The sequence below is a fragment of the Malurus melanocephalus genome, unplaced genomic scaffold (assembly GCF_030028575.1).
Source record: "Malurus melanocephalus ecotype Western Australia unplaced genomic scaffold, MMel_1.1 scaffold_628, whole genome shotgun sequence".
In the NCBI taxonomy this organism is placed as follows: domain Eukaryota; kingdom Metazoa; phylum Chordata; class Aves; order Passeriformes; family Maluridae; genus Malurus; species Malurus melanocephalus.
The window spans coordinates 94,849-122,319 of NW_026623860.1; the positions used below are offsets into that span (position 1 = coordinate 94,849).

The window sequence follows — 27,471 nt, forward strand, 5'->3', positions numbered from 1 at the left end:
AAAAAAAAAAAAAAAAAAAAAAAAAAAAGACAAGGCGAAGCTCTCGAATTGTTCTGATGCTAATTTATTGTGCCTAAAGGTCAGCATTTCTCAGAGTTCTTTCACACACAGAGATTTGTAGTGATTTGGGGAGTAGTGAAATGTAGCAGTGCAGTGATTTGATGGCATTTTGGTTCTGTAACATAAGCTCTTTGAATCAGACTAAACCAACATTTCTTCTCAAGCTCAACAAAGCACTCCATCACAGGAAARTGTTCTGCTGGCACTTGACAGCAGCCAGGGGTGCTTCCAGGCAGGCTGAGAATTAATGCCACTATGCAGAGGTCACGGGAACCACATTCTTTACTATCCTTTTTGCTGACTTCTAGTTCCTTCATGTGGGGCAATTAATGAAACAAAACAAACCAAATAGCCTTGCCTTAGAAGCAGAACTGTTTTGTTTTTTTTCCCGGTCCCTGAGACCTGGATTCTTCACTCAGGAGCAATGCTCCTTCTCAGTGAGGAACATCTGGCATTTGCTCAAAGACTGCACACCAGTTCTAGCCTGTACTAAACAGATGCTGCTGCTCTCACTGAATGCATTTACCTTGCAGCCACATGTCTGTGCTGGATCCATTTTACTTTGTTGTCAAATAGATGAGCCTGATGGGGCCACTCCTTATGCCATTGTTTCTTTTGTGGGGTCAGGCAGCAGTTTCTCAAAGGCAGGTGAAATCCAGCTTGAGGCTCCCACATGATCAGAATCCAACCTGGCACCCAAAGCASCACATTTTTCATAAAGTCAGAACAAACACAAACATAAACTCAGAACTGCTATATATCATATCCTTTCYCCTAAAACAGGATTCATGTTTGTGTAATGAGCCTTCAGTTATTATCTTCACAGAGACAATTTTATTATTAGAGATGCTTTCTGTGCCCAGGGAGAAAATCCAGCCACTGAAGAAAATAGGAGTTTTCCTTTGGGTTTTTGGGAAAGGTTTTTGCTCACATTACTTTTAAAGCGGATAGCAGATCAAGTTGTGACTTTGGAAGAAAGTTGTKTTTGTAACTCAGCAATATGCATTTTAAGAGTTGAGGTTTGTTTCTTGATATTTTGGTTGCCGAGGATTTTTTGCTCCTTTCTTCTTTAGTCCTATTTTCACATCAGTAAGGAAGTTGGTGTGTAGTTATACATACCTACCTTTTTTCATATAGCTTGGTTGTGCTCTTAAAACAAGCCAGCTGAATCATCCCTTTTTATGGTTCAATTAAGGGGAAAAGGGAGGGATTTATAAATCTACACATCCCCTATAAATTTGTATTATTTTAAGCAAACCAATCAAGAACCCCATCCTTATTCTTATTTTTATTTTTCCTAGTGAGCATTACATTATAGAGGTGCAGCTTCCAGCAAAGATGTTTGAGCTCCTGCCACAAGAGATTAAAGAAGGGAAGCTGCTCCACATGTACCCGGTGCTCTTTAATGTTGGAATCAATGAACAGCAAACATTGGCAGAGAGGTAAGGAAAAGCCATGTTTCATTTTCTGTCCAAGTACTCCATTCTGGTACAGGCTATCTCTCAAGATTAGAAATAAATCTTTTCTGTTATTTGCTCTTGGACCGTCTCACATTGACTCAGTGTGTATTTTAAAAGGTATTAAAGGAAATAAACACAAGCTATGAAGCAATGCAGAGCAATGAAAAATCCAAGTGGAGAYAGGACCTTCAGAGCTTCATTTTACACAGTTAGTGCCAAGTTTCTCTTGGAYACAGATGAAAAATGGATTTTTATTTCACTGATGCAGACTTTTGTTTGTATGTAGTACTTTGAAGTTCTCAAACAACAGTTTGAAAATTCAAAATTCTTACATTTTAAAGGTGGGGTTGAAGACCCTRGACAAGTAATAAGCTAGTTAAATTTTCTCAGCTTTTTTTCTGGGGTTGTGGAGTAGTAGTTTATAATAGGGAATGCACTGKCAATRTGTTGTAGAAATATGAAGGCTRATGTTAAAGTTCTGATGTGTTATTRCTCCTCTGCAACAGCTTGCTGAAAACTAATTAATTAGTACAATAATAGTYAAAGTTTCACCAACCTATTGATTTTCTCTTCCAAGAGAAGGGTATCTGTTGCTCATGTTAAATTACCACATTTGTGCAGTGCTAAAACTGCAAGGTAGAATTCAAGATGTCAACACAGCTACTTTTTTTTAACCTTTTTTTTTTGGAGCTGGTTTTATTAATAAAGCATCCAAAATACATTGTATTAGATTGCATTCACTATAAGCTCAAAAACAAAAGTGTAGCTGGAGAAATAGAGAGAGAGTGAAAATCCTTAATTGGGACAATAGRCAATAAGTTAAACAGCACAGGAGTTTCTCCTCCTGCTCTTTGTAGAGAGCCAAGTAAAATCAGTCTTGTAAGGAATGTTATCAGTAGCTTTGTGGATGTTTATGGGAGAGTTTTCCACATTGAGTGGTGATATGTGAGAAAAAAAMCTGTCATTTTACTGGTGAAAGAATTGGGTAGTTGGTTGGAGAATTTGGGAACTCCTTGAAAATGAGAATAGGTTATTCTTGATGCCATAAAGAAGAGGCAAGTGCCAAAAGGAGTAACATGGCCAAAGTGATAATGTACAAAAGCAATAAAATCAGTCATGACAATTGTGATGGAACACATCTCATTTTCTAAAATAAGAGATCAGGCAGTATGTGGGAACCAAGCAGGAAGTTGGTGAGAGTTTACTTGGGTGGGATGGGCAGGAAGGATTGAGCATTACAAATGTTATGAAGAAAGCTTTGGCAAGGTTTAGAAACAGCCTGGTTATCTGGGGACTTGTAGAGGAGTTGGTGTGACAAGATGCCTGGCTTGCAGGTGAAATGGCAGCAAGTATTGCTCACAGTGGGCATTCTGCACTGTCTGCAAAGAAAGCCATGAATGAAAAAATAATACCCACATATCTATGAATATGGATCTGTATTCATATCTATGAAGCAAATTGATTCGATGCAGTTTTCGGCACACACTTACAGTCTGATTTTGTCTTAATTCAAAAGATTGCTTAACCCCTAAAGCTGCACATTTGTTTTTGAGACTGAAAACACTGCATGTGGTTTTTGGTGAAAAAAGTGTGTGTTTWTGTGAGATAAAGAACATGAGAATAGAAATACATTTTTGTGGTAAATTTCTAGGAYATGTTACTTTATTAGATGAAAACATTTATCTTTTTTGGTTTTTGATAGAATACGCTTGTGAATATACCTGATTTAAAAAAAAAATTCTCATGTGACAATGCAGCAATGGCTACTGAGGAAGTGGCCGAGTCTTTTCCCTCTTTGACCCATTTAAATATTTGCTTCACTTCTGCATGTTGTAGTATTGTATTTGGTATCTTCTGATTTTTGTTGCCTTTTCTCTACCTCAATTTCTCACTTATCTGCCTMTGCCTCTCTTCCTGTCCTCCTCCATCTCCATTTCAAGGCTATTCTAAAGTTGAATTGCAAAAACATGGTCCTAACTGCCCAGGGGACATTCCTGTCTTTACACTCATATCTCTTATAGTACCATGTGAGCTACCATAAGATTTTTTTCTTTTTTGGTGTGTGAAACTTGGCTGTTGTAGAAATCTTGGTCTCAGAGAGAAAGATATTAGTTTATATAGCTATAGTTAGTTGGTAGTTGAGCTTCTCTTCCATCTTGTGTCAYTTCAATATTGTACAGCTCTGGTAGAAATTAATACATTGAAGCAAGAGCAGCAGTAAGAGGTGGAGGAATTGGTGTTCTCTGACAATGTTCCCATTTAGAATTCCCCCAAAGTGCTTTTTCATTTTTTTCAGGATTTGTGAAGGCAAAAGGAATAAATGCCTTAATGCATGTTTGTAAATGGATTACTTTGTTAATAAATTTTTGGAAGAGTTATCCATGAGTGATGATCTTGTTTCCATAAATTAGTTCCAAAGCACACAAGAACTAAACAACTGCATGTTTGACAAAATGTAATACATTCAGCACTATAAAACAAGTAATATAAAATCAAAGTTATTTCCTTATTCTGAAGGATAATTTATCTTTGTTTTGGTTTGTGGGTTTTGGGGATTTTTTTTCCTAATTTATTGTGTATTTTYGTAGGTTTGGAGATACCACTTTGCAGGAAAACATTAACCAGGAAAACTTAGAACTTCTCAAAGAATATTACAAGTTATTTACGGAAAAAATGCCACCTGATTGTGAGTACAAATAAATGCAATATCCAGATGGCTTTGAAAAGCTTTGATGGGTGAAAGATTATATGACAGTAATATTAACACAACTCCATAACTTGTCTCATGAATTTAAGCATTTTGTATTTGTGCACAGCCCTGCTGAGGTCCAGAGGGATTTCAGGCCCAATGCCATAGCAGAAACTACAGGAAGAATGAAGCAGAGTAATGATGAACTGAACAGCTATTTTAAGTTATTAAAATAATAACTGTTTTAATATTTCAAGTAGAGGACAGTCTGTATCTACTGAATATGTACAGAAAGTCTCRGTGGGAAATTTCATCAGTTTCAGTCATTCCCTCTATTCTTATTCTGAAAATGTATTGGGGTTTGGTGAACAACTGAGAGATCTGCAGATGTAAATACAAGCAATGAGCCACATCATCATGATATGAATAACAAGGTTTCATTAGAATAGGCCCTGTATTCCAATTTTATAGAAATTTGGTATCATAAACATAAACATTACTATGCTGTTACTCTGATTGTTGAAAGCAAGGACTGAAAAGACAATTTGCATCCATCTAATCCTGTTAAAGTAGTTTTAATGCCTGAACTATAGTCCCAAATGTTGCAGATTTWACAGCCTGATTTTTAAATCCTCTGTAAAGTTTTGATATGTCATTGTGTATCTTTTGTATCAGGATGATTTTAATTTGTTAATAATTTTGACAGAAATGAAAGCTCTGTTCCTAAACAGTGGGCAGGACGCCCATCTATTCACCCACAAACCCAGCATTTCTAGGATTTCTACAGTGAAACTCCTACAGCAAGCTGGGTAATTAATTCAGGGGAATCTTGCCAAGAAAATATCCTCGAAAAACTAGCCTCATCCAGGCTTAGGTTTGAGGTAGATCTGCTGCCTTGTAAATAGATTTGATTATATAAAAGCAAAAATTTGCATGCAGATAGTATTGGCTGCTTTTCATTAACAGAATTTAAACTTGTACTGCCTTCCTGAAGGATAATTAGTGGGCCACACAGTTCCTGGACTTCTTCCAGACTGTGCAGGTTTTGGAGAATTAATTTTGTCTATTTCATCCTGTCTTTTCTGGTTGTTGTAATCTTGCTTTTTTTCTCTACCTATAAGATCTGAGTCTCTTATTTATACAAATTCTTATGGAACACAAAGCACCTGTTGGTTCCATTGCCCTTCCCAGTAGCTCCCTGCCATTATATGGAATCACCCTTTTGCCTTGAAGGGATGCACCCTTTAAACCAACCCCCTGGGAAAAAAAAAAAAAAAAATGAAGATCCCAAACTAGTTCATTTGGGGGAGGAATTTTATCCCTCCCCTGTTCCCCCACCTCTGGAAGACAAAWGTCCATATGAGGCTGGCAGCAGCCCTGGTGCTGCAGCCAAGTGAGAGCTCAGTATTGGTGGCTGTTTGATGGCTTTGTCTCACCTTTTCAGAGTTTCCTGTGTGCCAAATCTGTGCTACAAAATAAATGCAGGACCCTGTTCCCAAAGCCATTAGCTTTGAATAGTGCTCATGAATCCCTACAGAATTTGGGGACTCACTGCTCTGTTTGCCAGGCTGGTGCTCCCACCCTTGGCAGCCTTCTTTGCTTCTTCCACTTCATTCATATCTTCCCTTCCAAAGAATTTTCCACTCCCAGAAAGGTATTGCCCCCTTTGTATTAGTGTTCATCTCATGTTTGTATTTCCTCTTGTCAAGAACATTCTTGCTTGTAGCTAAGCAAACACTGGCTTTCTGTCTTTTAGATGAACATCTACTCTTGTCATCTACCTATTTCTTAATCCCTTTAATTCTTTTATTGGAAATTGCGAATAAGAGTGTGTTCTTAGAAAGATTCCTACCAAAACCACCGACCAAATACAGGTCTGGTTTAGGCACCAAAATGGTACTGGTTTTATAAGAAAAGCTAAGGACAGTAAGGGCCCAAAAATGTAATATTTTCTCAGTAGTCCACAATTAACTGAAAACAACAGCTACGAGGTGTTTGGTACTTCCAGGCTTCTGCCCTTATAACCTATGAGCCTGATTTGATGGTTTAATACTCTTTGAGCAATTGATCATTTCTAATCAAGGTGCAGCTCATTTGGCAGTATTATAAATGAGGAGACTCTTGCTTTACATGCAGTGAAGTCACCTCTCYGAGATGTTGCATTTTCTGCTGTGAACCAAAGGAAAGCTGCCTGGAAGCAGTGAAATGTTGAATGACACATTTGCATAATCTCGAAGCATCTTTGTCATTGTGTGCTTTGTGTTTTAAAGAAACAGATGCAGCCATAATTGTAATAGTCTAGCAGATTGTGATGTGGKTTTGTGTGCTCTGCATTATCTAAGTGTGTAATCAGGGTTTGTAATACACAGTTAAAACAATCCACATAAAGATTATTGCAAAACTAGTTTGGGTGTACTTTTTGCCTCTTTTATTTTTTTAATTTATTTTGGGATTTAGTTTGGCAATGCAATATGACTAAAGCAACTTAGGCATTTTTGCAATAGTTCTTTTTGAGTATATTTTAATTATTTCTTACTATAAATCATGGATATGGTAAACCACAGAATTTATTAGATGTAAAAGGTTAAAAACTTGTTGATAAGAGAGATCATTCTGGCTTTGATCAAGTCAGGAGAATGGATATTGACCTTCATTAAKAGTTACCTCATTTTTTTTTCTTTCACATGGGTATAAATCTTTGTGCTTGAGTTGGTTTTTTCCCCCACTGGATGAACAACATACTTTTTCTTCTTGAAGAAACTGTATCCATTTATCAATTTAGTRTCACTTTGTTTCAGTTGTTTCTGAGACTTTTTTTGGTAATAACTACAATTATATATCTTTTTACTTCACCACCATTATTCAAGGAATAATTTCAGAAAATTATTGTTTCTACTGATTTTCAAAACTAGTGWAGATAAAGTTAACATTAGGAAAAACTCTGCAATATACATATGAAACAGAGGAGGAAATTAAATTGCCTGCTCTTGAATTCTTGCTCAAGATGTAGCATAAATAAGCGCTCAGATGCCATATCCAGAACAAGCAGGTAAAATTTTGGATTTTAAGTAAAACTGAAATTATTTTCTACTTGAAAATAAAACCCCATTTAATTTCAGACTGAGAAATACCCTTTCTTACCCTTTGGAGGGGATGCTTAGTGCTGTTTGACCTCTGGGTTAAGTTATATAAGAAACTAAAGCATCATTTCAGAACAAAAATGAGATATTTCATTTTGAAAACAAAACCAATTCTCTTTATTTTGAAATMAAAAAAAMCATCCRATCAAAGCAGGTTTTAATACACTCWGTTTTTTCTGTTCTGATTTCCRYTGAATGTCTGAAACAGMTGATGAGCAGAACTACAGCAGAGATTTRATTTTGTTTTTCACCATCCATTTATAAGACAATGGTTGAAGACAATTCCATTTTCCACATGAAGATCTTAGGGAGAACAACCCAATACTCGTAACACATAAGGTTACTTATTCCCTAAATGTTTAGATGGTAATTTCCATCCTGTGCTCCCAAAMAAGGCTGTTAACAATAGACCTGTTCTTTATTATGGGCATTCTTTGGCCAGGACACCAGACTCAGTGTAATGAGCAATCTTGTCATCCTTTTTCTCCAGGTCTACCACATTTTCAAGAACAAAATGATTTAAAGGGATTGCTAGAAAATCTTCATCAAAATATCCAGGCCAAAAAGAGAAAGAATGTAGAAATCATGTGGCTGGCTGCGACGGTAAGCTCTCTTGTTGCAAAGAAATTGATGAACTAATGATGAACTRATTTTCATAAGCCTGCTGATATTTTAAGTGCAATGGATTTTAAGGCTGTGGGGGAGCTCACTGGTTAAAGCAGGCAGATGTGCTGGGATGTTTTCTAACCTAAACTATTCTCAGAGTCACTCATTCCACTCATGATTGYATCTCCTCTTCCTCCACTTAAATTACAGACATTTTCTTTTCCTCACTTTTTAAACTGGTAGGACCTGCTAGAATTCGAGCTATTTGATTCATATCCACTCTTTGATAATAGAAAATTATTAAGTTTTTTTTTTCGTGTCCATGAGCCTTGACATGATTGCTTGCTCTGGGTTTTGTTTACTATTCCTGCATTCAACTTTTGATTCTTTGTAATTAAATTACTTTCATAAATAAGTGTTGCAAAAGGCATACAGAGGACAGACAATCAGACACATGGAGAGCACAAAGAAAATTGTTTATCAAATAGTGCTTAATACTTTGCTTTAATCCCATAATTCCTTTCTGTTCCCCAGTTCTGTGGGGTTTGCACATACATATTTTAAAAAAGGCCAAAAAGCCCAACTCTCAGATAYTTACAGAGCTCAGGAGTGTGAAATTCATCTAGGTAGATGTCTTATATTTAGAAATGTACCCTTGGTATATCTGCCTCTTTATACCAACAGGGAATTTTTGTATCTACTGAATTTGAAGCAAGGCTTTGTGTTTTGGGAAACTTTCATATGTATATACCCTTCAAGACAAATAAWTATTTGATACAAAATTATTAATAACATTTTCCATTACTTTTTGTTAACACTAGGGAAAAKAAAATGTTAATTATGTCTTTGTATTAATAACACTGCTGTAACTTCCATATTACTAATAATATTTTCCATGTGGTGAATAATCACATGCTATTGCAGCATAAATCCTTTGTAAGTAAACATACAAGTTTTTCTTGCAGTACCACTCCAACGCTTACTATGAAATATTGCTTTGTAAAAAAGTATAAGATTTATCAGTACAGAATAGTATAAAATGAGCTACAAAGTATGTGACAGAATGTGCTTAGAAAGTTGTGTTTTACCWTCTATTTGGGGTTCCCTGAAAATCATTTCATGGGTAAAAACCATTCTTTGGACATAAAAAGAGTTTCAGGTTTTTTCTTCACTGAAATCTATTTCTCTTTAGGTTACCTTACTTTCACTTTTTGGAATGTCTATTTCTGCAACCACTGATCTACAGAGCATTATACCATGTTCTATTAATTTCTTGGGAAGGCTGTAGGAATGTTACTTTGTCAGTGCAGTAGCTGTGCAATATCCCTTTTTTTGCAGTAGGTGTATGAGATTGCACATATGTATCTGTGCCTGCATGTAATCCCTGATATAATGGGACTGTGAGAATAAATCTAATAAAAATTAAGTCTATTTCTTCTTCTCCTATACTTCCCTATATCAGAGCCCATCTCTTACCCAGAATAATTTCCTGGGTTTTTTATGACTTTCTTATGATTTTTTATTTTTTAAAATCCTTTTATAACTCGTTCATGTCAAATAGTCCCAATAACTCATGGACTTCCAAAGAGACTAGTGTAAAGAGAGTTAATGTCTTCAATTAAGCAGTTAACTTCTTTCACAACATTATTTAAAAAAATGATCAGCTAGTACTTTATTTAAATCCCAATGCAACTGTTCAAATTTTTAAACATATTTAACTTTTAAAATTTTGACTTATAGGATGGAAACAACACTCATAGTTTCTCCTTCACTACCCTGTATCTCCTTGGRTTCTAAGTTAGATTCAATTAATTGATTCTCTGAATTAAACCTCACCATGGTATCCCAAAGACCTTAAAGACTCTTAAGTACTTTCTGGGCCATTGACTTTAATGGAATTTCTGAGAATGCAATTAGCAGAAGAAGAAATGCTTATTTGATGCAGTGACATTGTAGAGATCATGTTCCAGTTTCATCCTGCAAGCTCTCCCATGATAGCCAAGGTGGGAAGTTCCTTTGGATGACTACTGCTCTAATTTATTGCCCTGCCCCATTCTCATAAACATTTTGGGGTTTGATACTGTTATATCCATGATTTTCCAGGGATAGGAGCAAGCAAAGCAAAGTATTACTTCTTCTCAGGACTAATTATATCTGGGGGAAGGCAGACTCACACTTGGGCACAGCAGCTCTCCTTCAAATTTTTCTTTTTCTAGAAAATATTGTTTGRACCCAAAGTATAAATGAAGGGACTGGTGCAACCACAGATTGATTCGTAAGGGGAGAAATTATCCTAAAAAATGTCATGTTTCCCTTGTGCCTCATAACTTTGTCAAAGTATACAGTGAAAGTAGACAATCCAGTTCRTGTTAAGCTTTATTAATTCTGGGTCACATGTTGAAGAGTTTAGCTGTTGTAAACAAAATCTATTTAAGTTCAGATGTGTCTGAATCCATACCTTCACAAGGAGTTARTCTGCTGCATTCATGTTTGTGAGTKAGGATTTATCAAGGTTTTCCTTTGTTCATTAGGTGAATTAATTAATCAATTAATCTTTGCTAGAATACGGTGGTCATCAGAGAAAGTGAGGAAACAGCAGTGTTTCTTTTATAGCCTAGGCTAACAAAATTCCTTTCTATTTCAAGCTCAGGAAATTGGATATATCAGTGCTAACTTTTAGTAGGTGTCTTCTTCTTGGGAAGTACTGCAGCCCTCTGCTGCATTTTCTGGGCTGGCAGAGCTCTGCCTGCCGGGAGAGGGACCAACCCCAGGGCCTCCTTGTGTTGCAGATTTGCCGGAAGCTGAACGGAGTGCGCTTCACCTGCTGCAAAAGTGCCAAAGACAGGACATCCATGTCAGTGACACTGGAGCAGTGCTCCATCCTGAGGGACGAGCACCAGCTGCACAAGGATTTCTTCATCCGGGCACTGGATTGCATGAGAAGGTACGTGGGGCTCCATGGGCTTTGAGCAGAGCCAGGAGCTACAGTCACAGGGTCTAAAGCTGGTTTTAAACTCCCAGCAGAGCCCAGGCCTGGCTGAGCACAGGTTCACAATTTGTAAGTCATTCTTGAGTGCAGGGGCTTTGCAGCTGTGGGTTCCATCAGTAGTTAAAAGTTTCTGAGATAGGTGAAACCTTGAAGAACCTTGTGAAACCTTGAAGYATCAGCTCACTGACTGCAGAATCTGAGCAGCAGTTTGAACAGCAGTTACTTTAAAAATTGTTATATTTCAGTTTTGAGGGCATTTTTTAAAACSTTCACACAGTCAGTAAATAATTTGTATAAAGATATATAATATATATAATATTATATATTTATGCAAATACTGTGAAAGCAAAAGAAGCATTTGTTACAGATGGCAATTCTTGCTAGTTTGCATTATTGAGAAGAGACATCCAAGTAGGTTTGGACTGATGGTGGTTGCCATTAATATCTGATAAAATCTTTACTGTGCTTTTAAAAAAGTTAATTAAAACATGTTTTATTCTAAATTGCAACTATGCAGAAATTGAGGCTGATATTATCATGAATGTAACTAAAGGATGTAAAGATTTCTCATTACCTGAGTCTTTGATGAAAACATAAACCTCACTGAGCAAACAAGTTTTGATGATAAAATTTATCCAGATGCTAGATTGTCTGCAGAAACTTTCATCATTTGTTTTAATCATATCATAATATTTCTATAGGAGTTTTAAAAAAWTGTATCCACAGCACTAGAATAATATATACCAAAGGTCACTGCAAAACTAATAGAAAATATTTTGGTCAGCCTGCAAAGAAGYAACTGAATTGTGTCTTGGACTTTTGTGAAACACAAATCGTTTGTATGGTAAATTTGCAAAGGTCACATACTAAGTAAACAATCATGTTTACAGTCTGTAATGGATAATTCTGGGCCTTAATATTTATTATTGCCAAAATAGGTGTTTAAKGCCTAGATTAATACTGTAATTTTCCCACATAATGCCCTTTTGGCAAAGACAGCTGTTCTGAAGAAAAAATGCAATAGTATGAAGAGTAAATGAGCAGAGATGGCTCAGTTGTAGGTTTGGCTCACAAGGCACTGCTAATGCAGTGAGAGATGGTGAACTGAGCTGAGCTGTGTTGTTTTGTGTGTATTGTTCCCTTGCACAAACCCCTCAGTCTCTGCAGKAATTCAGTGAGTGAATGACTTGTATGCAGTCCTTCATAACTACATGTTTTATCATTAATGAATTCTGAGTTTTCTGTGTTCAATTTCATTGTGTTTTCATTTCAAATGCTTTTTTTTTTCTGTAATGTCTCCAATAAATACAAAAGTTTCCAAGCTACAGTTAATTACCACACAGAGGAAAATAAATTTATTATATAAAATCATCATAATGTTAGAGTAGCAGTGAGAAGTGTATTGGAACATTTTTGCAGATATAAACAGAATTTAAAAAAAAAAAAAAACCCAAACTTATCATGAAAATCTGGTAGGTTTTTGCAGACCAAAATATTRGTGGTTCTGAGGGTGTTTTTATCACATGACTGATTTGAAAGTTGAGAAGATTAACACATCAGTTRTATTTGCAGGTAACAGTAATTTGAAGTCACAAAAGAATGGTAAAAACCAAAAAAAAAACCTGAAGAATACTTAAAAATTAAATTAGATAGGTATATGAAGTTGAAGTACCATTACAAAAATGTAAAACTATCACTTATGCTGTAGTTTTACACAGAAAAAAAGCTTTATCCTGCTCTTACCCTGTAAATCAATTTCAAACTTGAACTAAAGTAGATGAAATGTGTGTTGGATGGAAGACAGTAATTTTGATTCAGGTGGTAAGATTGTCTGGGTATTAAAGAATAAAAAAGTATTAAACTTGAGTAATAAAGGTTTTGCAAATATTGGCACTAGCATACAAAATAAATTGCTCTGTCACAACAATAAATAAATAAATCTCTTAGCTAGGCTTAGCTGCCATCAGTCTAACCCTGTTCATATAACTGGAAGTTTAGAAATAAAATTTAAAAAAAAAAAAAAGAGCAGCCAAATTACTCTTTCTTCCTTATGAGCTGGTCAATGAAAACCCAAAAATTCAGAAAAGAAGAGTAAAAATGCCAAAAGGCGGCATAGTACTTAACTCCTTGGTGGTCCCATTGAGAGTTGGTCTGACAGTTTAAGAGCTCTCTTTGGGTGGGGTTTTTTGTATCTTTGGTCCATCAGACATTCAGTGGGGACTGCTTCTTCTCACTYCCACTGCTGGAGTGCCTCTGGAGCACTGTTGGAAGGGACACAGGGACAATGGGGACAACAGGGACACAGCAGCACTGTCTGGGTGGCCTGACAGGGACTGTCCCACTGGGCAGTGCTCCTGTCAGCAATTGGGGAAAGGTGAATTGTGGAGAAAGGCAATTTGAGACAGCAGACTGGGAAGGAAAGAGCAGACAGGCAAAGGAGAAGAGAAGAAAACCTTAATTTCCACAGGTGTTTCAGCTGAATGTCCTGTATTTCATGAGGGGGAAKGTTGTGCGAATGAGATCAACAGACTTGTTTGGCACTTGTCCTTTTGTAGTTTCTTTTTATTTGATTACTTTTGCAGACTGTTAGTTGCAAGATAATGCTGTGCATTTCTGAACTTTTCATTAGCTACCTTTAGAAGCTTTTACAATGATTTTCACATCTAAAAGAACCTATTTTGTTTCAAGGGCAGAGAGAGAAAAACTATTTGCCRTTTAATTTGCAATTTTAGCAGTTTTTCCCCAATGAATCTTCTCCAGATCACTTKGTTAAACTTTGTCAATCAAACTCCTTTATGCTGATTGCCACAAATTGCTTTTAAGCCTTTCAAAAGAACAAGTAGACAAGAAAAATTCAATTTTAACATCCAAAATCCTAACAGATTGGATTGATCTTTGAAAGGCTTCTTTCAAGAGTTAACAGTAGGAGATAGAGACTACTGTGAAACTAAGTGAGTTGTAGAAGTAAATGGTGATTCAAAAGCAGCCTTTATTGGAAATGCCATCATTTTGAGATATGAAAATTATAAAGGTGCCTGTGTAGCTGTGAGGCTTTTTCTTTTCCTGCCAGTGMTGACACAGCTTTGCTGACTGTTGGAAAAGGGAAACGTGTGCTTACAAGTTCATGCTTTCTTGCCACCAGAAGTTTGGAGGTGCTGGATTTCTTTGTGCTGCTGTTTTCCAGTTTCTTTGGGGTCCCCAGAATTCTGAGCAATCTGGAAGCAATTCCCCACATTTCAGTGCATTTGCTTCAGTGTACATTGCACAACCCTTTTTTGGAAAACACTGCCAGTAGCTGTTTTTTATGACTCATTTTGTAAGTTGAATCATTTTCTTGCAGTGATAAACTATACAATGTTTATTGCTTCTTTATTAAAAAAAAAAAAAAAAAAAAAAAAAAAATTTTTTTTTTAAAAAAAAAAAAAAAAAAAAAAAAAAAGTGGCTGTACAAGGATCCTTCTATTAGGTCTTTCTTTAACTTATGAAAAATGTGGTGAATGAAGCAATGATGGAAAAGCAAGGTTTATCATTTACCATATGTAATAGATGGTTTTGTCTTCAGTCATAAGTCTGGCCATTATGATGCTGCAATTGGTGTGTACCTGAAGCAGCCACTCTATAAATAATTCCACATATTGTAATTTCCTTGATATAGGTATTTGACTTCCATTGATCTCAGTGACATGCAGAGGGCAGAAAGAGGAAAATCAATATATCATCCTCTCTGTATTGAGTGCTTGCAATTCACATCATATTAAAATACTGTTTATAATGTCGCTGCCACTTTCAAATCATTTTTTGAAGGCATCAATATTCTTATTTTCCCTTTCACCAATATATGAATGTTTCCTATCATTCATTGTTAACTCTATTCCAAGAGACAATAGAGACACAAAACTGATTTATCTGAGTTCATTGCAGTATCTGTCAGATGATTTTACTTTTTTTCATTAGAGCTGCTCACTGTTAAGGGGTGATGCACCCTGGTAGGCAGCATATAATGAAGTAGTTTTGTAATAAAAAAAAAAAAATCTTTTTTTTCCTTTTTAAAAACATTTATTTTCTGAACCTATTTAGCTTTAATGATTGAGCGACAGAGTCCCTTTTGGAGGCCATGGGTAGTGAGGAGCCTCAGAATCTCCTGTCTTTGAGCATGTTTCAAAAAAAAAGTTTCAAAAGTTGTAACAAACAAATGGAATGACAAATCCACCRTCTATGGTCAATTCCCTATGCTGTCAGCCTTGTCATCATTCTTAGCAGKCACAAAACCTGTCACATATTTCTGACACTGAATACAAAATTCGACTCAATGTGGGACACACTCTTTCCACCTGAAAYAGCAGTTGAGGGTATTTCAGGGTATTTTAGATAAATTGCCTATCAAAAGTCTGATTGAAGCACAAGTGCAAGGAATGAATRATCTGGTTAACGRGTRTGGGGCTTTTGATGGGGCAGTTATRGAGAAAATATCTCCTTTTCTAAAGAGCTGTTTGAGGGCACTGTTTCTTAAAGATTTCTTAAAGTTGAGGAGGAGGAGTAGCTGCAATATTTCTTTATTCAGGGACTTGCAGATGTTCTGGGTGCTGAGATGGACCTTGGCCAGGGAAGATCCTGTACCAAACACCAGAGCTGTGATTGCCACATGGAGCRGGACGCAGGAGCAAAGGGACAGGATTAGAGACAGGAATGATCCATGTGCCAATCTCTCTGTGCCTTTCTCGCATCTCCCAGCTTTCACCCTGCCCCTGTGGGCTTGTGCCAAGAGATGCAGCACCTGAGGGGCCACACAGAAGAGGAGGCACAAGTTCCCCTCTAACCTTTCCTTTTTCCCAGCCCACCTGACCTTCTCCACCTTTTTTTTTTTTTCTTCTAAGAGTATTGGCACAGTGTGAACAAAACTTAAAAGGAGAGCCTGATTTCCAATATAGATTTTAACATCATTCTATGGCTCTTAAGACACTTAACATCTATATTTTGAGGTACAAACTTGGGATGATTTRCAGCACCTGATGTACTGACAGAGACCTGGGCATTAGGTAACAGTAAGGTCCAGTTTTGGTGCATTGAGCAACCATCAATTTTGCTTTSTAAAACCGAATTAGTGGCTTGGATTTTTTAAATAGCCACAGTGTGCAGAGGAAAAGAAAATTACATGGGGAGAGATGGTCACTCAATGCCATTGATACCTTGCTGGAGCCTTTTGGAATTAAGGTCTATTCCTCCCTCTGGAAGGAGGAGAATTATAGACAATCATTGTGGGCAAAATATCAAACAGAAGCTTGACAATGCTGCGTTAAATCTAAGCTTCTCTAATATAACTTCCAAATTTCACAGAATTGAACTTTATAATGTGTCTTGAAAGCAATTCTCAGGTTTTAAACACTTAAAACAAGGAAAAAAATAAAAGAAAGGCARCCCATGCATACCTTATTTGCACTCTGGAAGGTCCTGAGGTTCAGACTCCTACGTGGACAAATTATATAAAATTGGCAGTTGTTTTATAATACAGTCTCACACATTTTGTCTCATTCACTGGGGTCAGATGCTTGAGTTCATGTTTTGCAAGGGAATRTTCTCTAGCTGACTGCAGAAGTTTCATCCTCCTGCACCTCATTTCTCCAATTTCTTCCTAAGTGCTGTTCTCAGACTTCTTTCTGATCCACATCCTAATCTGAGTCCCAAGAGCTCTCTCATGTGATCTTCCTCTTCTTCCTCCTTTTTACTCGACTTTTGCTTGAATATTTCCCTCCTTCCTGCTCTGTGCCACGTGTGGCTGCCCCTTTGTCCTGTTCAGAGTTTGGGCACTGTGCTCCGTCACAGCACCAAGAGAAGAGCAGAGCCAGCTCCCTGCCTCATGGCTTTGTTGTGTTATAGCTGTCATCATCTGCCAGGGAATGGAACAGCAAGGAAAAACCTTATCCAGCCCCTTGACCTGGCATAGATTGGATCCTCAGAGTATGTACCTGCTGAATTTTAACAAGGTTTTGTTAGAAAGACAATTGAGAGTCTTGCAGGAGCAGGCTCTTTTGATAGTTGCTCTCTCATATCTTTATTACTTTGGTGCAGCACATCAAATCCTGTTCTTCAGCATGGAGATACTGAGTAATTCTCTCAAAAAAACTGGTGGGGGGGAGGGAAGAACTGTATTTTTTTCTTCTTTAAATGGCATTGTAAGTTTGAATTTTCCCATTCAAAATGAACTAACAGTTGAGCGTAGAATCTTAATGGAAAGCATTGTGTAACCWTAATTATAATTACCTTTCCCCCAGAATCTATAGTAATATTCTTGGTCCAGTCACTTGGGTGGAAGGGAAAACAGTGAAAACCTTTGCCACTCTCTGCAAGGAATTTTAGAGAAGTGACTAACTCTACATTAATATAGCAGGCAGTAAGCAAGAATTCTGAAATAATACTTAMTTTTCCTGTCAGTCTATGAGAGGAATGTAGAGCCATTAGCAATCTGTATTGTGTCTAAATTTTGACACCAGTGTTGGGTGAGTGAGTCCTTGAAATGCATCTGCCCCTCCTTCAGTGGCTACTTAGGGAAGGTGAGCACTTCAAAAGGACTAAAAACCTGACCAAAAATTATAACTAGTGGGAAAACATACTAATGTATCACTTGCAGTACAATATTTTATTGTATGTATTAAAAATGTCCTTTTCCATTGCAAAAGAAAATGTTAGGCCATTTTTAGGTTTCAGCTTTGTGACAAGAAATAAACCTCGATTCCCAGGGATTTTTGCTGAAGATCAAGGCCCTTTAAGGAGCTATGTGACAGAGTTCTCCAATGGAGAACTGGATAAACAAAATTCCAGTCAAAGACTTTCCGTATTCTGAGTTGTCCTGCTTTGATTTGTACTTTTTATTTCTCACTGAGATATTGACAAGGTAAACAATCTGTTAAGTAGCCAAAATTAGTATTTGTCATATCTTGATCCAAATGAGGGTATAGAGAATTGAGCTTTGTCTTTGCTCTCTGAATGTTTTAATTATTCAGTACAGACAGTGAGAAACCTGTATAATTAATAACCAGGTGCACTCTGTGGTCGCTCGGTTTTTCAAATTAGCCAAATGAAAAACCTTATCCAATAAATTTGCTTTCTAATTTAGTGCCACAGTCTGTGTTTGGATGCTTAATGCAGAAGTGAATATAAACACTGCATTTCATTAATTATAATTTTTTTTAAAAAGGAAAAGGAAAAGTCTTCCTAAAACCCTCTTGCAATGGGAAGTGTTTCTATCACTTCTGCCATACATAGATTGCAGGCCCATAGCTCTGGATTTCACCTGTCATGGTTAGGCAAATCTAGYATGCAATCAGATTATCCTAAAATATTGTTTGGTGTTCACTTTTGAGATACTTTTAGCTGTTCATGGAAAACTTCATTAATTTTCTCATTCATTTGGTGCTTTATTGCTTATTTAGGGCTTCCATGAAAGACTAGGTCTTATCAGAAGATATCAGATTTCTTCCTGATAATAAGAGTAATATCAGGTTTCTTCCTATTATATTTCAGTTTTATTAAGATTTTCTGGAAGATTGTATGAGAAAAGTCCTGTATGCATGTTTATTATCTATCCCACAGCTGAAGTACCGTGACTTTGGCCATGTACAGCTAAATCTCAGGAAGAGCAACACTGCCAGGTCTAAAATTTAGATAAGAAAGCAGCAGGAAATGAGAGTAAGAGGGCAGTAATAGCATACAATAGCTGGTTAAAGCTATCAGACATKCAATCTCTTCAAGAAGTCATTGGCCTCTAAAACAATGTTCTTCTCAGAAAAATATAACATAGGCAGGGAGAGCTCATAACTTCCTTCCTGCAGTCCCAGCAATCTACAAACTGTCAAAARGTTGGAGGGGGCACAGAAAGGAGAAGTAGCCAGCTGCTATCCCAAAAATGYGGTTTCACAATAGAAAATTCTGCATTTCTTCAGGAGCAAGATGATGCAGTGTCRGCCTACAGCTCTGGTTGACTTAAGTAGGAAACAGGTAACAGACACTTTTAGGTTTATTTCTGCTCTCTTTTTGTACTCCCTTAATTCCTTCACAAACTTAGTCTTTTTGTAGGAATGCTCCCTGCTGGAATAATTTTTCATTTTTCCTCATCCAGCACCCGTGTTTCTGTTTTCTTCCTTCAGTTCCATCCCTTGGGATGCTGTGCAGGCTCAGGTCCAGCCACCATCTCTGGGGACTGGTGCTTGTTAAGTACATGACGTGAGAGAATCTGGCATTCCATCTCCATAATCTCTTTTTCCATTTATTATTATGTCTTCATAAGGCCACCCAGCATGTTCTGTTATACAACTCTGTTTTCAAATAGTCATGGTCCTGTTCAGCTTCAGCCACTGGATCTGAAATTTTCTGTCTCAAGTTCTTTAGGGAAAGAATCTAAAATCATATTGGATACCAAACTAGAAGGAGAGGCATCATTCCACACCCCCCATATTCTATAATCTTCATTTGAGAAACTATCTACAATGTATGGGGGTCTTCTCTCTTATTTCTGCTGCTGTTTTCTCTTTCCAGCGAGCATTCCCTGTTTATTACTCTCTTTCAGTATCACCTTGCTGTACAGTATGTTGAAGAACTCTTTTAACATTAGCCTTTCTCAGCTCAGCTGAGGGAGTTAGTTTCAGTAGTAGTTTCTTGTTGCATTCTGTGGCAGCTCTGGTTTGGTGAGGGACATTTCATGAGTGTGTTCTCATCACCACAGCAGCCACTGGCAGCCGTTCACTGACACAGCTGGTAGCAACAAGTTCTTTCTTGGTGTTTACCTGCAGTACAAGTCCTGGGAGCTGTTTGAAGTGGAGTGACCAAAGGACTTCCCATTTGGATTATTATGCACTTCTTATGTATTTCCTCCTTTCATGATGGTATCTGCAGCTCCCTGGAACTACACCCAGTAATGGAGCCAGCAGCATTATATTGCTATCCTGTTGTCTGGATCATTYAGAGATAAATTTGGGAGATAATTTTGGGAATTTGCATTCTTCATAGCTTAAGTCTCTACTATAATCCGTAGGAACAGGAAGCATGTGTTTATAAGGAAGTTAATGCAAAGGAAATGCTGGAGCCCTCCCAAAATGCAGAGCCAAATCCCTGCACAGTTGACTCTGAAGGCCAGAATGGTCACGGTGGTTCCTGCAGCCCTGGGACTGCTGTGGTTCTGAACACACCCCCAATGCCAAAACCACGGGGCATTGCCTTGGCTGCTCCTGCACCCTGCTCTGGGCTTCCTTCCCTGCAGGCTTATCTTCTGACCCCAGCCTGGATCTGCCACCTGTGTGTTGTRTTCCAGCAGTGGGAAAAGCACCTGGCTTTTCTCCTCTGTTGGAGATGCTCCTAATGCCACAGGAAGGTGCCAGAGCAAGTTTTTACCTCTGCAGAGTCTTGCAATTCTAGGCAAGACTTAGCCAGGATTTAAAGTCCCTTCGACCAGGGAGGTCAGAGGGTGGGATGGAAATCACTGTTCCTGTTCTCCTCTCATGGGATGAAATACTTTGGGATGACCCAGCCTCCTTTTGAGTTACCTTTTAATAAGGAGAAGATGCCTTTGGGTGGGGTAGTCAGAAATTTCATTTATCCTTGTGAGGAAAATGTGTAGTACCTTTAAAGGAATCTTCCTTTTCTACTCTTCTCATCCATCATATGGGGTTCCTGASCTATCATGCTTTAATTTCATGCTCCAGCCTCCCCCTTGACTGTGCATTTCCTTACACTGGGRAGAACAGGGTAACCTTTGAGGCTTCTTATCTCTCTTTCCAGTTCAGCTGAACTCAGTCCCTGTGCCCCAAGAGGGAATGCACAGATTCCTTTTCCTTCCTCTCACACYAAGAACTAATGTGTACCCTTGGCTTCTAGAGGAAGACAGGCTAAAAAAGCATCAGCCAGTTATTACAGCAGCAGATCCATGAGATGCACCTGGCTTTAAAAAGAATATTTATTGCTCAGCTATAGCCCTACCCCAGTCAATACTGTTAGATTTGAGGAACTTGTTTAGGTTACTAAAAAACTGGAAAGTTTACTGTGTCATCATTTTATAAGACCCTGTTGTAGGATCATCTGGTTAATAATTTGTGTCTTGGGTGAGCTGACAATTTTGATGAAAATTTATAATTCCTGTCAAAATAATGCYGGGTTTTACATTCAYTTTGCAAAAAACATTACTTGATGGTCCAAAGTTGGTGATTTTTTTTTTTATTTAAATCCCTTGATAACTCATTCATAACTGTTGACAGCAGAACACCTACAGARTACAAAGTAATCAGCACAGAAGGTTTGTAACTCCCAGCAAACTGCCTTGYGGTGGTGTGATAAGCAGGACATGGGGAGGTCCACAGTGGGTTGTTGTGGAATGCTTTTCATAATACATTTCAGATAGGAAATRAAAATCAACACTTATTCTGGTTTGTTTGGCGTGTTTTTGTTTGGTTCAGTTTTTAGCACACTTAGTTTAAACAAGACTGGCATGGTCTCTGTTTTAAGTTTATTTCAGCTGAGTGGCTGTTACATTGAAAGYCTCAGGAAAGCAAATAAAAATGGCCAAACTGGCACTGTTGCAGAGGCATTATTGGCTGGTTTTGAAGTGATCAAAGTAGCATCAGGCAGAGGCAARCAGCTACAACAATATCTTGTTCTCAAAGGTCTGTGAAATGATTCTGAAAATCCACGAGAGTCTGCTTTGATAATGTTTATAACTGGTTAGAATATTTATTCCATTTGCACTTTTTAATGTCAAATCTTCTTATCTCAAAAAGCTTATAATTGACAAGCAGAGGGTGAGACAAAGAAATGCACTTGTATCTCTTTCAGTTTTAAAGTGGGAGAAAACTAGAACAGAAGTGCCAGGTCACTTATGACATCACAGCCCTTCTTTTGTTGGAAATTCAATTTGAATCTTCTTTTTCTTTAAAACAGCCTCTTCTCATCTGCTTCTTAGCTTTAAATACAAGTCCTGTTGTTGTACTTGAGTGTGCAAGAGCAAAGCTTGTAAATACTGTTCATTACCTTGCTGACATTCCCTATTCTGMACATTACTAATTCTCTTTTCCCACTCCTTTTTGCTACTTGGGTTCATTCTGATATATCAAATGCAGCAATGCTCAGGGTTCAAAGCTGTCTGCCTCCTGGACACTGCTGAACTGGTGTGTWAGCTCCTGAGTGTTGATGTAGCTCCTCCCTCAACATCACCCTGAATAAAGTCCTCTCATGCTTTCCTGCTGCGTGGTTGCCTTGGGGAGATGTTTGCACCCTGTGTCACCTTTCTCTGTAAAAATTTGCTGCTACAATGGTGTTATCAGCAAATTTGTAGACAATCACTTCAAACTTAGTTTGACATTCCTGTTTACACAGATGAACATGATTTGCCATGTCAAGGTGCTTTTTGAATTTATTTTTAAAGTAAGCTAGCCCATGTCCGACCCCTATGATGCTTGKTTTTTCCCTCTTGTGTAGTGGAAGCAGCTTGAGATGTGCTGCCAGGTAGAGGGTTTTCTTTTGCCTCTGTAGGGTTGGTTTTGCCCTTATCAAGCTGGTTATTGSTTGTCTTGTGTAAATACTGTCGTGTTCTTGTAGCAACCAACATCCTTCTGTGCTCTCTCAGACAGAAAAGTACATTCCTTCATGGAATCATGGAATAGCTTGAGTTGGAAAGGACCTTAACAATCATCTCATTCCAAGCCCCTGCCATGGGCAGGGACACCTTCCACTTGAGCAGATTGCTCCAAGCTCCGTCCAGCCTGGCCCTGAACATTTCCAGGGATGGGGCAGCCACAATTCCCTTAGTTGAATGAAGCCCTTAGTTGAATACAGCATTATGCTTCATGTTGATTTTGCCCTACAGAAGTATTAGTATACTTTTTGTGACTGTGTTTGCTGTCTCTCTGACTGTAATATGCATCATTTCAATCTAGTAGATTAAAAGTCAATAAAATATTTTTCTGGCTAAAGGGCATTGAAATAACCTTTTGGTGGTGCTTGACAAARCAACATTGCATACATCAAAATTTTGCCTCCCATGTACATTGGTCTTTATTATAGTGAACATAATATGTATGCACAAATGTAATTACTGACAAGTATAGAAGTGTAGGAATTGGTACATTTCAGTTTGTCACATTGCTTATTAATTATGTGACTTAATGAAGTGAATTATATAAAATGGCTTACAAACATGGCAAATATTTTTCCAAGGCAGAAAACTGTTTTTAGAGAACTTTATTTCTCTATCGCTGTGGTTTCTGATTGTTTCCCATGCATAGATTGGCAATTAAAAGGTAATTAAAACACTTGAGACTTTAGTCCTGTGTTGCCCTGTAGGTTTATTAACTTCAGGTGATAATACTTGTTTGTAGGTGAAGATTTGGTGGGATAGAAGATGTAGGAAAATGTGGTCATTTCATATATTGTGATCAAGCTCCTTTTCTGTGTTCCCTAGGAAACTTGAGTGCAGTAACATTTTTCAAATCAGACTCTTTCTCACTTTCAGACCAAGGGTATTTACTGCCAAGAGGGTGCTGAGCACTGTAATCTAGAAAGGCCTTTGTAGGCTTAGCTGATTTTTAAAAAATTGTTTTGTTGCAGACRTATCTCAAAGTGTATGTTTTCTGTCCTAAAGGCAATCATTCTTCCTCCTATCACAAAAAATCTTCTTTTGTGCAGCACAATAGGGATAACAAAACTAATTTCAGTCTCAATTTAAATTTAATTCCAATGTAAAAAACTTGCAATGAGGTGGTAATGAASTTGAACTCACAGTTTAGATTATCTCCTGCATGCTTATCCAGATGCTTGGACACAGGACAGATATTGTCCAGATGTGGTTCTATTTTGAGAGTGTGTTTCTCTTGAGCAGATTAAACGCTGAAATTTTCTGCTTTGCTTGTTTTTACAGTTAATACAGTAACACCATTGGAGTTCACCTCGTAGGTAAGAATTAGACATCCTTAAATACATATCCAAAAGAAGAAAAAATTGTCATCCTGACTATGAGGATGAAATAGTTCTAGCAAATAATGAGTTGGTAATATAGAGACTGATCCTCTGAAACAGAAAATTATCAGATCAATCTAAACCATTAGGAAAGCAAAACTCAAATGTGGTTCATAATCCCAGCTGTGCAGACCAGTGAGTACCGTGGTGATAACAGCCAACATCTCCCTCAAGTGCTTTGAATTTTTCACGTATTTGTCTTTTGCAAAATAATGGCTGGGCCAGCAGAAGTCTAAAGACCTTTYTTTAGACAGGACCAACACCTGATATTACTATGGGCTGCTTTATGCAAATACTGSAGCTTCATTATTATTGCACTACAAAATGCATTTGGCATCCAATTTCCTTTGTAAATGAAGCAATGTATTACTTCAATAGCTACTTTTGAAGCTCTCTGCAGCTTAAACCACAGATGTTAAAACTAGTAGAATTAAATTAGCCCCCTCTGAACTGTAATCCTTGAATAGACTGGGGTTTGGGTTTTTTAAATTATAAGGTTTATTAAATGTAATCTGTATTACAGTGGAGAGGAAAAAGTCAAATGATCTTATATGGCAAAAATAAAAACTTGAAGCTTGCTCTCCATACTCCATTGGGTATGGAATGCCAAAAGAGAAATAAAAGACACTTAATCTTGTTGCAAAGCCTAATGTTCTGTACCACATCATAATGTGGCCCAAAACAGACAATTGCTTTCTCRTAAATCTCTTGTTTTTTCTTTAATTCACATTACAGACAAAAATCAAGACTCTCCTTCAAAAATACTGTGTCGTCAAGTGASCTTGAAAGTTTATGTTGTTACCCATCATGTTTGACCATGTTTATGGTGCTGGAGTGAAAATCTGAGGCTTGTCAGGTTCATTTTTAGGTGATGCAGTTGCTGGAGATCATAAAGCTCTGTGAAGATGGGAGAAAAAAGCACTGGGCRATTGCCATTGGACATTTTTCCAGAGACTTTTGAATTCAGTGCAACACAATTAAGCTGTCTCTATCATAACTTTAGATACCTGTGGTGTGAATACCCAGTTAAGGACTCAAGTTSCCAGTACTCTCCTGAATAGTTGCCTGATTTAGGGGCCCATGGATGTTCTGTAGATGTAGGGGGAAGCCTGAGTTGTTAAATTTGGCACCCAAAGTCTTGCTACTCATAGTTAGGGAGTATTTGAAGGGCTGCCTTTTAAAGGAGTTGGACCAGAGCTTGGAAGTGTATTCTGTAGTTATTCTGGCAAACAGTTGAAGGTAAAATAAAAGTAGGAGGGGAAAACTTAAGATGAGGAAGATCTTGTTGGCATCAGCACCTGCTGTGCTTTTAAACATATACTTGCCAGTAGATACTAATTTATTTATTATCATGAGGTCAAGGAAGCCAGAAGTTATTAAAAAGAAGAAATGTGTAGGAAGCTAAAAGTATGCTGTTGAGTTGCTGTTTAAACTTTATCTGCCACAATATATTAGATRCTTCYTTTGTTTGTTTGYTCAATTCATGTGAKAAAATAACTAGCAGATGMCTTGAAATAAAGGGTAGGAATCCARTTTGGTTATTTTCYTTGTTTACAYWGASAGTAGTAGCCATTAAGCAATGTAGYTGTAGTGCCCTTATCCTAAATTGCTGTTTATTTTCATAGAAAAGCTCAATTATCAAATTACTAACTCTTCTGGACAAAGTTACTTTAGCTTACATAACTTTGGGTACTCTATGAATTCTGCAAATATTTAGCCAGTTTGAGTAGATAGATGTGTACTAGTTGTTTTCCTCAAAACTTTTTTTGGTATTTCACTAAATGCTGCTCTTTTTTTTCTACCATTGTGATTTGGTGTATTTCTTTTTTAAAACGGGTATATTTATAATCAGTGTTCCTTAGTAAAAATATGCAGCTAATCATTTGAATGAATGGGAGGGAGGGGAAGCTTTCTAAACAAAGTATGTCCTCTTTATGGAAGCAAATGTTTGGGAGATAACGCTTTTCTTGCCCTCAGGTTGTCTGTTACTTCTTCAGATGTTAAATTATTCTGTAGTCTAGAGAACATTATTGATCAAATGTAAACCCCTTATTTTTCCACTGAAGTTTCCGTTGTCTGTGAGCAATTCCATCTTAGGGTGGATTATCATATTTTACATTTTCTACAGTACTCTGCATGTGTTTCATTACTGTGCACCATACCTGGGAAAATGTCACTTATTATTTCATGCACCAAAATACTCTGTCTGTATTGACAAACATCCTTGTCTGACAAGTGCAGCCTGWACTCACATGCCTTTAGCTTTGTTTGAATCTCTTATCTGCCATCATTAACAATTCATACAAGGAAAAAAAAACCAAAGGAAATTAGTTCAGGGCATTCAGAGTGTTTGCTTTAACCATGTTGTAAGAGAGTAGGAAGGAAATTATGAACCACGTGGTACATAAACATTGCACAAACCAACCCTGTTCCCTGTGTACATTAATGAGATAACAAGAGATTCCTGTAGCTCGGCAGAGATAATTTTTTTTTTAATTGCTTTTGCTGTTTAATTGCAGCTTTTGCGTTTTATAGATTTTATTTAAGCTGTCAGTAGCAGTGCATTAATTGTGTATTTGACAAATACAGAATTGAATATTAGCAAAAAGAGACAAGCATGATGTCAGGATCCTTTCCATGTGTATAGTGGGCTCTGATGGGATGATGTGAACTGATAATAAGATTTTAATAAAAGTTAATTGAGAGTAAATCTATGAGAATAATTGAGATCTTCTTGAAAAAAGAGAAATTGTTTTGTTATCAGAAGCCTGTAAGTGTTGTCCAAWAGCCACAGAAGCTCAGGATTAACCAAAAAATCAAGGACAGCATCAGCCTGCTCATACTTTTTTGRACAGTGGCTGCACTTATTCATAGTCCACTGGCCATGAGCAAATGCTRGGGAGGACTGTGAGTGCTGACACCTCTCACCCAGCTGGAAAGGCAGTATCATTCCCAGTGAGGTTAACGAGTTAATCGAAGGGCARTAGCATTTATTAGAAATTAAAAATGAGGCAGAATTCCTTAAGGCCTGACATCGTTAYAGGCATTTGGGGAGGAAGAAATGTTTCTCAATAACAACCTATGTGCTTTTTCACTGCACTGCAAWTTTTTCTGTATGAATAATTGGCTTAGGACTCGTATTTATTCGGTCCAAACACCCCAAGCATGTGAGTGTTACTGATTTTTCGAGTGATTAAAAAAAACATGGTCAGARACTTGAGCAATGCCAGCTTTTAATGGGTCTCAGACCTGACTGCTTTGAAAACTGCATTCTTAGAGAGAGAGTGTAAAATCAGAGGTGCTGGCATTGCCCCCAGCACAATCTCATTCAATGTTGCATTATATGAACACAGTTATTTGAAAATACAGGGTTTTTCTGGRAAATTGGAGCAGTGTTTATCCAAAGTAGGAGCACCGTGAGATGATGAAACACTGAAATGTTTCTTGAACTGTTTTCCTTCCAGTGTGCAAAACAAGCAGTGCACATAATAGAGTAGAAAAATGTACTTTAGACAGAAATAACTCTCCACCACC

General features: G+C 37.4%; 1 protein-coding gene across 4 annotated transcripts in view; it reads left to right on the top strand.

Moving 5' to 3' along the window:
- Window positions 1-27,471, top strand: part of LOC130583799 (inositol polyphosphate 4-phosphatase type II-like) — a 111,596-nt gene that overhangs the window by 72,509 nt on the left and 11,616 nt on the right. For all 4 annotated transcript variants that reach the window (XM_057383382.1, XM_057383381.1, XM_057383380.1 and 1 more), the window contains 4 exons: window positions 1,362-1,502; window positions 4,109-4,206; window positions 7,840-7,952; window positions 10,745-10,899. In XM_057383382.1, the coding sequence (XP_057239365.1) occupies window positions 1,362-1,502; window positions 4,109-4,206; window positions 7,840-7,952; window positions 10,745-10,899 (507 nt within the window). The remainder of the gene's footprint in view (window positions 1-1,361; window positions 1,503-4,108; window positions 4,207-7,839; window positions 7,953-10,744; window positions 10,900-27,471) is intronic.